This window comes from Propithecus coquereli, unplaced genomic scaffold (assembly GCF_000956105.1).
Source record: "Propithecus coquereli isolate 6110/MARCELLA unplaced genomic scaffold, Pcoq_1.0 Scaffold461, whole genome shotgun sequence".
Classification (NCBI taxonomy): Eukaryota; Metazoa; Chordata; class Mammalia; order Primates; family Indriidae; genus Propithecus; species Propithecus coquereli.
This window is the reverse complement of record NW_012150408.1, coordinates 2,340,901-2,353,941: the sequence shown is the minus strand read 5'-3', so window position 1 is coordinate 2,353,941 and position 13,041 is coordinate 2,340,901. Positions and strand designations below refer to the sequence as shown.

General features: G+C 56.2%; 1 protein-coding gene across 4 annotated transcripts in view; it reads right to left on the bottom strand.

Annotated features, from left to right (window-relative positions):
• Positions 1 to 3,535, bottom strand: part of ATP2B2 (ATPase, Ca++ transporting, plasma membrane 2) — a 117,792-nt gene extending 114,257 nt beyond the window's left edge. For 2 of the 4 annotated variants that reach the window (XM_012655143.1, XM_012655144.1), the window contains exon 1: positions 3,272 to 3,470. In XM_012655143.1, the coding sequence (XP_012510597.1) occupies positions 3,272 to 3,470 (199 nt within the window). Of the gene's footprint in view, positions 1 to 3,271 lie in introns of all 4 variants that reach the window. The other 2 variants (XM_012655142.1, XM_012655145.1) reach the window with 2 other exon arrangements.
• Between the last annotated feature and the right edge of the window lie 9,506 nt (positions 3,536 to 13,041).

Genomic DNA, 13,041 nt, shown 5'->3' with positions numbered 1-13,041 from the left:
GGCCGAATAGGGCAGGACAAATGCCGAACATGAGAGAGAGGCAGGACGTGTCCCGGTGGCCCCGTCCTGCTCAGGCCCGTCTGTGGACGTGCTCGGCTCTGAGCCGGAGACAGGCAGCTGTGGTGTCGCCTGGGGCTGTGCTGAGAGCCTGCTCGGACACAAACAGCGGTGGTGACCCTCAGCCCTCATACTCTTCCTCTGCAAAGGGGGATAACAGGAACACATGTAAGAAGGGTGCATAACTGCCCCCCACACGTGCTGCAGATGTGCAGACATCGGCCGACGACCTGGGAGAGTCGCATTCCGCCCTTTCTGGAGAAGGCGCTCATCACGAAAACAACAGCAAGAATTGACATCTATTGAGCACCTAAGTACTGGGCACTTGGCCTAATCTTACTCAACGTTCACAACCGCTTTACAGTTGAGGAAATGGAGGTGGGCCGTCTCTGGGGCTGGCTCCCTCACGCAGGGCCGCCTGCGCGTAGGCGCCGTCCTGCTCCACTCTGCCCTCGCCGCAGCCTGTGAGGGAGTCGCTGTTGCTCCCCCGTCTCCAGATGAGGAAATGGAGGTGCAGAGAGGCTGGGAGTCCCATGGCTGGTACACGGCAGAGCCGGGACTGGACCCAGCTCACGGGTCTCGGTCTGTATGCTTGTGCTCTTCTGCCCTCCCAGCACCCTGGGAGAGCCTTCTAGAGCCCAGTGAGGCAGGAGCTCCAGCAGACCCTACGATGGGCTTTCCTCCTTCTCGGAGATCTTTCCCATCAGAGATCTCACTTGGTCCTCATGAAAAATTTGGAAACCAATGCCCAGAGAGGTCAGACAAAAGGCCCAAAGCCACATAGCCGGCAGGCAGCAGGGCAACAGAGCTGTCATTATTCTTTCCATTTTATAGATGAGAAAACTGAGTCCTTGATTTGCCACATAAAGCCCAACTTCTTGCAGCATACTGGTATTCTGTGGAATTTCCTCTAGGAAACACTGCTCTAGCCCATGCTACATGCTTTTCGTTCTCTTTCCTCTATAGCCAAGTCCAAACGACTCCTCCTCCAGGAAGCCTTCCCAGACTTTCACTGCCCACCTACCTTACCACTCCTGAGAGTCCCAGGGCCCTTACTGCACTCAGTCTCCATTATCTGCCGTTTGGGCTGCTCAGGTGTCTGAGAACTGCTCCCTATGGGCTGGGACTCAGTGGCCAGGCACCAATTTGGCACTAGATGTGCGGGTAGAGCAGGCAGGGTTCCCGCCCTCAGATACCCAACGCTCCCCCAGCAGTACAGAGTGGGGGACCCGCAGAGCCACCAGGCAATGGCCCTACACAGAGCTGAAGCTTGGTTGTGTGCTGCTCAGTCCCCCAGGGTCTGGAGAACCTTTCCTGTGCAAGAGGAGGGTGGGTTTCTTAACCCGAGGGCCATGGCCTGGCTTCAGGGGGTTCCGGAAATGCAGCGATAGTATGAGCCACGTCTGTTGCTTGCGACTGCCTATTTTTCTGGGGAGAGGGGCCACAGCTTCCACCAGGTTCTCCTCTGGGACCAGGGCCCAGAGGCATTTAAGAATTCCTGACTCAATGGCATCTCCAGGTCCCCATCCAAAAGGCAAAGGCCCCTCGGGCACCCTGCCCCCCAGCAGGCTGGTAAGCCAACCTGAAGGTGGGGGGGAGCATGGACCATTAACCAGGGGTAGGTGACCACATGGGGCTGGGGCCAGAAGTCCCCAAGCAGAGCTGACACCCATCTTAGGGCACGTGTGGCCGTTTCCAAGCCCTGAGCAGGAATCACACTGGGAAGGAAGGTTGCCTCCTCTAGTCCCACCCTCCCCACCGAAATCAAACAAGAGCGCCGAGAGAAAGGCGTTTCTTGACGTCCCGGGCTCAGTCCGCAGGCCGAATGTCAGCAAGAGTAGTTATGTGGAAAGAAGAACCAGGCTTAGCTTTTCCTCCTGACCCAGGAGAGCAGACGAAGAGGGACACAGACACCTGGGAGACAGTGGGGTGGAGGCACGTGTGACCCCGTGGGCCCCAGCAGCCTCTGCAGGAAGCGCATTCAGGACCAGAGTCCTGCAGCGCCTGGGCACAGGGATGGGACGTGTGCGGATGACAGTCCAGACTCCGCCTGACTCCCAGGGTGTGGTCTACACCTGCAGAAGGGACTGTCCAGCCACTTCTCCTTAGATAGTCAAGCCTGCCACTTATTGAGCACCTACTGTATGCCCAGGTGTGCACTAGGTACTGTCAGGTAGGCACTGGGCCATTTTCCACGGGAAGAAACTGAGGCTCGGTGCAGCCTCTGCAGAAAGTTGCAGGTTACGGGAGTGTCAGGGCACAGCCTCACCCCCATGCCGTGCCATTGGCCTTATGGAGGGAACTCCTCCGCCTCACGGCGAGGGGAAGGTACATTGGGGCGGTAACCGAACTCTGAGCTCTGGAGGCCAAGCTGGGCTGGCTTTCCTTCTCGCTGACTCGTGGCAGATGACCTAGCTTTGGGCCCCTCCAGAAAAGCCCCCAAGAGCTGAAACCCTCTCTCTCCAGAGATCCCAGGCCCACTGATTTTGGCAGTTGCAAGAAAGCCCCTCTCTCATGCCCAGGGCAGGACACCCTAGGGCATCTGTCACCCTTCCCATCACGGCCCGTCTTCCTGCCTAGTCTGCCAAGCAGCCCCCGAGCCCCAGCGATCCCCAACCAGAGCCTGGATTTGGGAGAGGCAGACACGATTCCAGCCCAGCTGCGGGGGACAGGCAGTGCTAAGGCTCCATGCTCAAGCCCACTTAAGGGAGTTTCTGGGGTCTGGAAAGAGGGAGGATGGGGCCTGGGTGGCTAGAACCCCTAATCCAGCCACCGTGGGCTAAGTGTGGACAGCAGGAGCCCTCCTGGGCCTGGGTGCAGGCCAGCAAGGTGCGGCTCCCTGCTGGTCTCACCCTGTGGCCCTCCTGCCCCAGCCTCAGAGATCAGATGCCTCCCAGGTTCCTGGGACGCTGAACTTGCCCCCTGCGGCGGGGCTGACCGGGCATGCTGTGTCCAGAACACAGCCCTGACCTGGCTCTCCTCCCGCCACTCTCCTGCAGGTGCCTTGGGTTAGGCCCCGGCCCCCGACGAGGTCCCGTGCCCTGCCCTGTCCAACCGGCTGACACTCGGCCCGCACGCGTTAGAACGGCCGTTCTGGCACTTCAGCCCTTGTCTGGGACAGCCCTGCTGTTAAATATTGTGAACAGGGCCACCGGGGCCGACTCAGATAGTGGCTGCTGGGGCTGGGCCCTGGGTTCGAGCCTCTTGCACCTACCTTCCACAGGCGAGGTTCTGAGGCGCCGGCAGATGGCTTCGGTGTCCCCATAAGTCTCTTTGATCTTGACCACAGCTTCCGTGCCCCGCAGCTCCATGAGGGAGCGGAGCTCCTCCATCGTGCACCCGAACTCGCCCCCATGGCTCGACTCATTTCTTTGGTTTTTGGAGTAAAAGTCGCTGTTTGTCATGTCACCCATGTCTGCTGCAGTCCCTGCTCGGAATGGGCCCGAGGGTCAGCGCTGGACAAGAGGCTGCCAGGTGACAGTTGCTGTGGCTGTCCTGGGCACACCCTCGCTGGATAGCTGTGGCTCCTGGTGGCCGACTCCGGGTCCCGGCGACAGCGGTGGTGAGCTCCAGGGGGTGTCCCTGGGCGTGGGGTGAGGTCCAGGGGCCAGGGGGGCTCAGGGATGTAGACCCAGGAGTCTCCATTCAGTGGGGCCCATGCTGCTCCCTGGAGCTGGCATCTACATGGTCAGGGGCAGTGGCTCCTGTGGGGACAAGCACAGAGTGGGTGACAAGGGTCAGGCGCTGGCAGCCTCATGGGGCAGGTGCTCAGGGAGGCCTTAAGTGCGTGCACGCGTGTGCACACACACACACAGAGCATACCAAGTAACACTGCCTACACACGTACCCTGGCATGGGAGTTTCCTACAACCCCCAACACACCAGCACACGCGGTAAATCGGATGGCGCCAGCACCCACCGGGCACCCCGCAATATGCCCCCGAAGGCACAGCTCCACAGCCCACCCCAGCCGCCAGCTGTCTACCATGTCATGTAACACCTGACTTCACAGCACACACCGCGGTGTGCACACGCCCTCAGGCGCCTGCGACCCCCAACTGGCACACCCTCAGGCCTGCCTCACTGCCACGCACAGGCACCGACACGTGGGCCCACTTCACACCACTCTGATGGACACGCCCCACCCCCCGCATTGTCACCGCTGGTCATACTCTAAGCATGAAACTAACATCCCCCTCTTCCCTCAAAGACACCTGTGCTCATGCTCCGAGCACACCCAGACCCCGCTTCCCTGATTCTCTCACCGTCTTCAGCATGTTTACGTGTGACCCAAGCCCACACAATCAGGGACATCTGCCCCCCTGAGTTCACAGCCCCTGAGCCCCCCCATACAAGCCACTTACACCCACCCATACACCTCTTCTCCCACACTCCCTCCTGCTCTCACAGGCATGGGGATGGGCGCAAGGTCCCTGCCTTCACCCGCAGCCCCCAGCCGTGTTAATCAAGGCCCTCAGCCCCCAAGAGAAAACAGCTCTCGCACACCCAGGAGGACGTCGCTGAGCCCAGAGCTTTGTCCCTAGCATGAGCACTGGCCGGCAGAGCCCTCACCTGCAGCCTGATAGACCAGCACCATGGACAGCGGCCGACCCTCCCTCTCTGGAGCCCAGGAGGAGGAGGGAGCTCCAGCTTCCCCCTGCCCGCCCGGCCACCCTTGCAGAAGTGCGGCATCTGTGGGGCTGCCAGGAGAGAATCCAATCTGCCCAGACACCCAACACCGGAGGCCGAGGCCCTGGCAAGCGTTGGGTGACAAAGGGCCCCTGCTGAGCTCGGCTGGGCCTGGCACAGGGACAGCTGGCCATCCCAGACCCAGGGCAGTGAGGGGGAAGGAGATGGGGGCAGCGGCACGGAGGCCCCTGGCCTGGCCTGTCTCCTTCGCAATCCTTTTGTCATTAGCGCTGGAGGCACTTTAGGGTTAACTTTATTTTCCCACGGAGGCACTGGAAGCTCAGAGAGGGAAAGGCACTCGTCCAGAGCTGCGGAGCAGAGCAAGAGAGAGGAAGTGCAGAGAGGGGTGGTCTCCTGGCCCCCAGCCTGGGCTCTTTTCCCTACCCCTAGGGGACGCCCGCCCTCCTCTCTGAGACCCCAGGCCGGTGGGTGGACAGGGCCACGTGCAGCGCTTAACAGCACAGGGTCTGGAAGGAGAGTGGTTTGGGCTCAAATCCGAGCTCTCCAAAATCCTGGCTATGGGACCCTGGGCAAGTTCCTGCATCTGTGAAATGGGAACAATAACAGCCGCTCTCCCCTACCCACTCCCCTGTGCCCCAGCCACCTCTCTATTTACTGGGAACTAATTATAAACCATGTTCGAATCTGGTGTGTTTCCACCTGGTATGGGGCTTCCCGGTCGTGGGTCAGGGGTGCTGGAGCCACAAGAGAAACCTGTCATGCCTTACAGAAGGGACACTTTTACCCAAGGGTGCAGCGGGAAGCATTAGTTTTACACTGGGACCAATAGGTGCCTTGTGGAGTAGAATATAACACGGATATGACGCCTCAAGAGAGGGGAGATGCCAAAGAAACTGTGCGCTCGGTGCCACACTCCAATACCACGAGAGTGCTCCCGCTCCTTGGCCACGGACAGATCACACACCATCCACAGAACCCGTGAGTTTTGACCCCAACGGTGTATTCCTGGTAGGAGCAGTTGAGTCAGGGACCAAGAATGTCTGTATGAACAACAGTGCTCCCCTGACCATTTCTTGAGCATCTACTATGTATCAGGCCCTGTGCTAAGACTTCTGTGGAGTATCATCCATCCGAGGGAAATTCTAGGAGGTGGGGGTTTGCTATGTTTTCTGTGCTGCTCTGACTAGAAAAGTGCCCGGCTCCTAGTAGGTGCCTAATAAATAAGTGTTGAATGAATAAATGAACAAATAAAAAGCGAATATGATATCTCGCTGAGTCCCTACAACCCTGTGAGGTGGGTACTATAATTAAACCCATTCTACCAACAGAGAGAATGACGTTCAGAGGGTTTGTGACGTCACTGGCCCAAGGTCACACAGCGGGAAGTGTCAGGACGTGGAAGACCCTTTCAACCTTAGATCTTGGACTCTTGTCCTCCACCATGTACGAAAGGGCTGTCCAGGGCCTGGTCTAGGGTGCTGAACCTCTCCAGGGAGAGTGCTGGCATTTGGGATTAGGGCCAAGTACTCCACTTGCCCTGCTAGAAGCCAGTGCAACTCCTCAGCATGGCCCCCTGGCCAGGCCGGGACTGGCTGCAGGAGGCAGGGGCCCTCCAGCACACGTGGGCTGCTGCACGAGGCCCGGTGCAGGGAGGCAGCAGGGGCTTTTGTGCTCAGCAGTGCCCTTCCCACTGCCTGCTCCGTGCACGGGCTTTGGGTAAGTTCAGGAAACCGGGCAGAGAAAACATAAGTGGCTGGAGTAAGCTAAGGACAGTGAGGCACCCAGGGGCATAGTCTTGAGGGGGGAAGGAAGGAAATGAGGCCGGGGCTCCTTCAGACCACTGTGATGGCTTGGGGCCTTGTCAGTGGTTGCGGCTTCGAGGAGAGACGGGTCTGAGATGCCCAGGGAAGGTGGACCCCAGCTGGAGGGGCAAGGGCTGAGGAGGTGATCTGACTAGGAACCTTCCAGAACAGGTATTGCTTTCTCAGGAACAAGAGCTGAGATGAGGAGATGCAGACTTTCTATCTAGAAGGAATTCGGAACTGACGTGGGGCTGCAGGAGGTCTCAGTCCTTGGCAGTGAAGCAACAGGTGTGGGCCAGGTGAAGGCACAGCCAGGTGAGCACTTACGACCCCTGAACCTGCCTAAACTTGCTGGTGCAGCAGGAAGATTGTCTTGCGACCCTGAGCAAGTCACCTGGCTTCTCTTGGCCGTGGTTCCAGCATCTGGGATTTGGGGACACTGTTACATGGTAACACTGCATTACTGGCACACGGTAGGCATTTATTGAGCACTTACTAGGTTCCGGGCCCTCCAAGTGCTTTACAGGAGCATCCGTCTCAGAGATGTGGCAAGGGGGAAGAGCAGGGGGCTCTGGAACTTCTGGGCTCAAATTCTGGCTCCTTCACCTCCCAGCAAACAGGGATGGGAAGCAAATGGTTTCATTATCTTAACAAAAACGGGAAGGGAATAATACTATTATCTCATAGGTGTTATGAGGCTTAAATGAGTTATTTCATGTAAAATACATAGAACCAAGCCCAGCACATGGTAAGCACTCAGTAATTATTTTGATTATTATTGTCAATCCATACAACTACTTTGCAAGACAGGTAGTCTTATTACCCCCATAGAACATATGAGGAAACTGAGGCCAAGAGAGGCAGCGTAAATTGCCCAGGGTCATATGGCTCGTGAGCAGTGGAGCTGGGACTTGAACTCAGGCAGTCTGGGCCCAGACACATTCTTAATCAGGATGCTTTGCTGCCTCCCCTGGTGAACCTCCCTCATGAGATTCTTGCAATGCTTAAACGAAGTGCCATCTGTGAATGGAAATGCTTTGCAAACCACGAGGGGCTTTCTGAACCTGAGGTGTTGTTTTCTGTCTGTCCCCTTGCTACCTGTGGCGTGGCTTACAGGCACTGATAATTACAGCTCTGATGGTGCAAGCGAGGAGAATCGTTAGCAGCAATTACATCTGTGATCACAAGAGCAGGCATGAGTTAATGGGCTGCTGTCGATTTTAATGACTGCTGTGTTAAGATGAACAATAATCTTCAACTACCTATCCACCCACCCAGCCATCCACTGTCCATCTGCCCATCTGTCCATCCATCCATCCATCCACCCATTGTTCATCTGCCCATCCGTCCACCCATCCATCCATCCATCCATTCTCCATCTGCCCTTCCATCCATCCATTCATCTGTCCATCTGTCCATCCCTCTATCCATCCATCCATTGTCCACCCATTCATCCATCCGTCCATTCACCTACCCACCCATCCGTTCGGTGATTGTGTTCTGGGCACCTACTCCATGCCAGGCACTGAACAATCTGGACATGGTCCTTTCCCTCCATGAGCCCACCGTGAGGAAGCCAGACAATTAAATCAGTGACTTCCAAGATTCGACGAGTTTGCCATGATGAAGGGTCCCAGAACGGGAAGACCTGACCTGGCCTAGGTAGCAGAAAAGACCTTTCCTCTCAGCCTCGAGTAGAGAGTTTTTTTCCTGTGGGTAAAGCAGGACTCAAGCCAAAAGATGAACCAGAAGAAACTGAAATACTGAAATATGTAACTGTTTGTTAGTAAAAGGCACAGGAGGGGATGAGTGTGAGCAAGTATGGAAGGATCCAACTCTGGGATAACAAAGTCGGTTAAAAATCAGAACTCTGCCCTGAAGGGGACTGATGTCACAGTTCCTCTCTACTTCTCCTGGTGGGGCTTGCTCCTCCACCTTCAGTTTGTGGGCTCATGCACAAGGTCATCCTGTCCTGGGCATCTCGGTTCTTCCTTCTAAGCTGTGGGGCTCACTGTGGTACCGCCTCTGACTTGCTCGAAAAGTGTGAGGGCCACCAGCACAGACGCACTTGCGTGACATGATGCAAACGTTCTTCCGACGGTCGGACAGGACCGAAGACCTGGTGGCTTGTGCAGAACCCATCAGATGCCCGAACCCTGCAGACCTGCCTCGTACCCGTGCCGAGCGCTGTCCTCCGCAACACCGGTTTGCTCGAGCGCCCTGCCCTCGCTCCCCCGTTGCTAGCAAGCGCGCCTCCCTCACGGCTGGGATGAAATTCATTTGCAGCCAGCCCTCAGCGCTGCACCGGGGGGCACCCCTGCTCTAAGCAATGGGCACGTGGGCCTGGGCAGGGCATACAGCCAATTTTGGGTACAGAGAGGCTGAGCAACACACTAGGAGTCACACAGCCAACTGAGGCCCAAGCCAAGTGAGAAGCTCCTTCCTGCTTTTCCAGCTCTGACAGCGTGAACTTGACCAAGCCCCTTTCCTCTCCAGGCCTCAGTTTCCCCATGGGGAAAGTGAAGGGATTGGATTAGTGCTCTCCGGAGTCCCTTCAGGCTCTGATGAGCCAGGCCCTTTAGAATCCAGGAGAACGGTCTGACGATACTGGATTTATGCATTTCAGTCTCATTATTAGCATTTAAATGACTCCGTATTGCTACATTTCAATGACTCCAGAACAGGTTAGGGGAGCCTTAATAAAATGTCTTTGCCAGGAGGGAGCCTGGCAGAGGAAGGAGCAATATTCTTTTTGGAGTTAATTTAACAACAAAGGAATCTATCTTTCGAAGAAGGGATTAAAAAAAGCAAAACACTCCCAAACCAACAGCTTTGACTGAAGGATGGTAGCTGGGACAGGCGCAAATGAATTATGTGCTAAAAATAACTTTTGGATGCCAAATCCTTCTGTTTTAAGATGTGCTGAATTTAAATGCCACCTTGATATGTATTTTTAAAGTCACCCTTTCCTTTGAATTGCCCCTGGCAGCAGTGCCTGGGTTGGGGACACAAGTCCAGTTTGGAGATCCCTAGTCACTGAAGCCTGGCTCTGCCGGTTACTGGCTGTGTGATTGGGACAGGGCTCTTAACTTCTCTGTGCCTTGGTTTTCCCCTCCCCCAAACAGAGACAACCCCACAGTCTACATCACAGGGTTTTGTAAGGGTTAATTGAGATAGAACTTAGCATAGTTTCTGGCAATGAGGAAATGCTTGTTAAATGGTGACTGGTCTATGATAATTTAGCTCACTCCCTGCCTCTACCTGCTGCTAAGCCAGACTGTCCCCACAGTGCTGTCTTTAAAATAGAACTCAGATATGACTTTGCCACATCCACTAGGCCCCGTCACCTTTCAGATGGCTGCGGAGGCCCCAGCTCGCTGGCGCAGCCAACAAGGCTAGCTTCCCTCTGCTCTGCTCCTGCCCAACTCACTCTGGTCCCATGGGCTGGGATGTCTGCTTTCCTCTCTGGATGCAAATTCTGGCCTTCCTGTAGGGGCCCTGCTGCCCTGGTGTGGGGAGCCCTCCTCCTGTGCTGAGCCCAGGGAAACAAGCGAACTCCGAACTCCGCCTGGCCGATGGGGCAGAGCACAGCGGCTCCTCCCTCGTCCTCACCCAGACAGCCTCAGCCCCTCTCTTAGACACCCCTCTCCGCGGGAGGAAGTTTCCTCTGTGTGTGTGCAAGGAGAGAGCCTGGTGACAGTGGGTGCAGGTGGGCACGCAGGTGTGAGCGTGCCAGATCAGTGTGGGTGTGCACGGCGAGTGTGGGAGTGCACCGCGAGTGTGGGTGTGCACGGCGAGTGTGGGTGTGCACGGCGAGTGTGGGAGTGCACGGCGAGTGTGGGTGTGCACCGCGAGTGTGGGTGTGCACGGCGAGTGTGGGAGTGCACGGCGAGTGTGGGTGTGCACGGCGAGTGTGGGTGTGCACGGCGAGTGTGGGAGTGCATGGCGAGTGTGGGAGTGCACGGCGAGTGTGGGAGTGCATGGCGAGTGTGGGAGTGCAACGGCGAGTGTGGGAGTGCATGGCGAGTGTGGGAGTGCACGGCGAGTGTGGGAGTGCACGGCGAGTGTGGGAGTGCACGGCGAGTGTGGGTGTGCTGCACGGCGAGTGTGGGTGTGCACGGCGAGTGTGGGAGTGCCTTATGGTGGCTGTGGCAGCAGGGGCGGGACAGGGGCTGGACGCACAGCTGTATCGGACCGAGTATGGAAATGCTGGCATTAGGCTGGGCTGTAAATGACTGTTGCGTGTGAGTGGGCTCCTATCGTGTGTCAGCAGAGTGTGTTTGTTGTGAGTGACGCTGAAGGACAAGGTGTGCCATGTAGGTCTATGGAGCATGTCAGCATGACAGTGTGTGTGCGTGTGCGCGCGTGTGTGCATCAAAGCTGATGATGACAATCTCAGCTCCAAATCTCACAGTCGAGGAGAGAGAACTGGGAAAGAGGAAGGGAACTGAAAATGAATACCTCAGAAGCAAATTCAGTGCTATTTTTAGACAACTCCTATTCTGTTAACCAGAAAAGGAAAATCTAAAAAAAAAATCCTACAGAAACAGCCTTGCATCAGCCTTGCAGGCACAGGTGGCAGAAGCTGGCCTGGGGGTGGGAGGTGAGGGACCCAGGGCTTCTTGTGTAGCTTCTTACCCTCATGACTGGCCTGAAGGAGGGTGGTAGTCCCTAACTTCCCACCAGGGTCAACTCTCTCCACTGATCCCTGCTCTCCAGAGGAGCTGCCAATGTTAGATGGCAGGAAAAACCTTCCATTTCTGGCCCTCTCTCCCTCCATCCATCCATCAGCTTCGTCCATCCATCCATCCATCAGATGTTCAACCATCCATCCACCCACCCACCCGTCCGCTCATCCATCCATCCGTCTGTCCATCAGCTTGTCCATCCATCCATCTATCTATCCACCTGTCAATCCATTCATCCATCCACCCATCCAATAAAATTAATGGGCTGCATCTCAGGTCCTGCCCCGGGCACTGGGTTAAGAGGAGAGCAAGAGAGATGCTGAGAGCCTCCTTCCTGCTGTTTAAGGTCTTCGCCACAAAGACCTCTTTGCCGTTTCACTACAAAGGGACCCCAACTAACCCCAACCTCAGGATCTACAGCCTGAGTCTAGTGATTCCTGCACAACTTTTGGTTCAGATTTTGGGAGGATGTAACCAAAATGGCCCTTTCCTGGGAACCAGATCCACTGGGTCCTGATCTTGGCTTGACCACTGCTGTTAACAGTAGTTGCTTAGCAAATATAGGCTGTGTGGTATCACTGTCCCCGCTTTGCAGGCAAGGAAGCTGGGGCTCAGAGAGGTCATGGATGATCAAGGCCACATGGATAAGACTTGACAAGTGTAAATATGTCTGCTCCAGTCCAAAGCGTGTCTTCCCTCTGCGTCACAGTGCTCGTCACCAAGTAGCAGTGTGGCCTCGGGCCAGAGCCTCCCCCTCTGCCTCAGCCACCCCTTCTCTAACGTGAGGGAGTGGGCTGGCCAGATGCTGGGTGGAAGGGCTATTTTAGTGCTGCCCCGCAATCCTGGCTTCTCAGGACACACATAATTCCCTGGGTTCCTTGTTGCCACCTTGTCTCCAGCAGGAGTGGGAGTCCCAGTTGCAGGCCAAGTCCTGCTTGGCCGGAGGCCAAAGGAAGGAGAATGCCCTGGAACCAGGTAGGCACAAGCTGACCGGAAGTCACCTTCTGCCTGTGGCCCCCCTGCACCGCCCCCCAGGGCGTCTGCACAGCAGTGTCTGCCTTCCAAACTTTGTGCCCTTATACACCCCATGTTTAGAAACCTTTCCTTTAAAGAATCTTTGTGAGTTTTCTGATGAAGCTAAAACAGTAAAGTCACTAGCAGATGGAAGCAAGAAAGCTTTGTTGAGGCAGAGAAGTGTTGGGGCGGCTTCACTTTGGGCTGCAAGAAAGGGGACATGCAGTGGGAAGGCTGGGGACGGTGGCCCTGCCAGGGAAGGACTAACTGCTCTGGACATTGTTCTTTGGTTTCAGCCAAGTGCCTCAGCCACCTCCCAGCCTCATCTCTTGCCCTGCCCGACTCTCTCCCTCCAGCTGCACCGAACTTCTCGCAGTCAACTTTGCAGTGCTGGCTGCTCCCAGCCTCCAGGTCCTAACTGGCCTGACTGGCCATGGTGAGTGTCTCCTGCGTTCACCCCACTCCTTCTCTCCCACTCTCTGCCCTGTCCCTGTGGATTGCAAACAGAGGCTTGAAAAAAGGATACAAAATAATGGTAACTGCAACACTAACATGGTGCCTGCTGTGTGCCGAGCACTGTCCTACACACTTATTTAATCCTTCGCAACAACCCTAAGCGCAGGCACTACTGGTCTCCCCATTTCACAGAGGAGAAGACACAGTGTGCAGTGATTAGCATGAGGTTCTGTGGCTAAGCGGTGGCGGAGCCAGCTCTGTCACACACAGGCACTGTTGAGGGTCCCCAGGCTCACTGACACCTTCTCTCCAGCAGACCAGGCCCCTGCCCTTTCTTCTGGTTTCTGCAGTGAAGCGCCAGGTTCCTCCTCGGT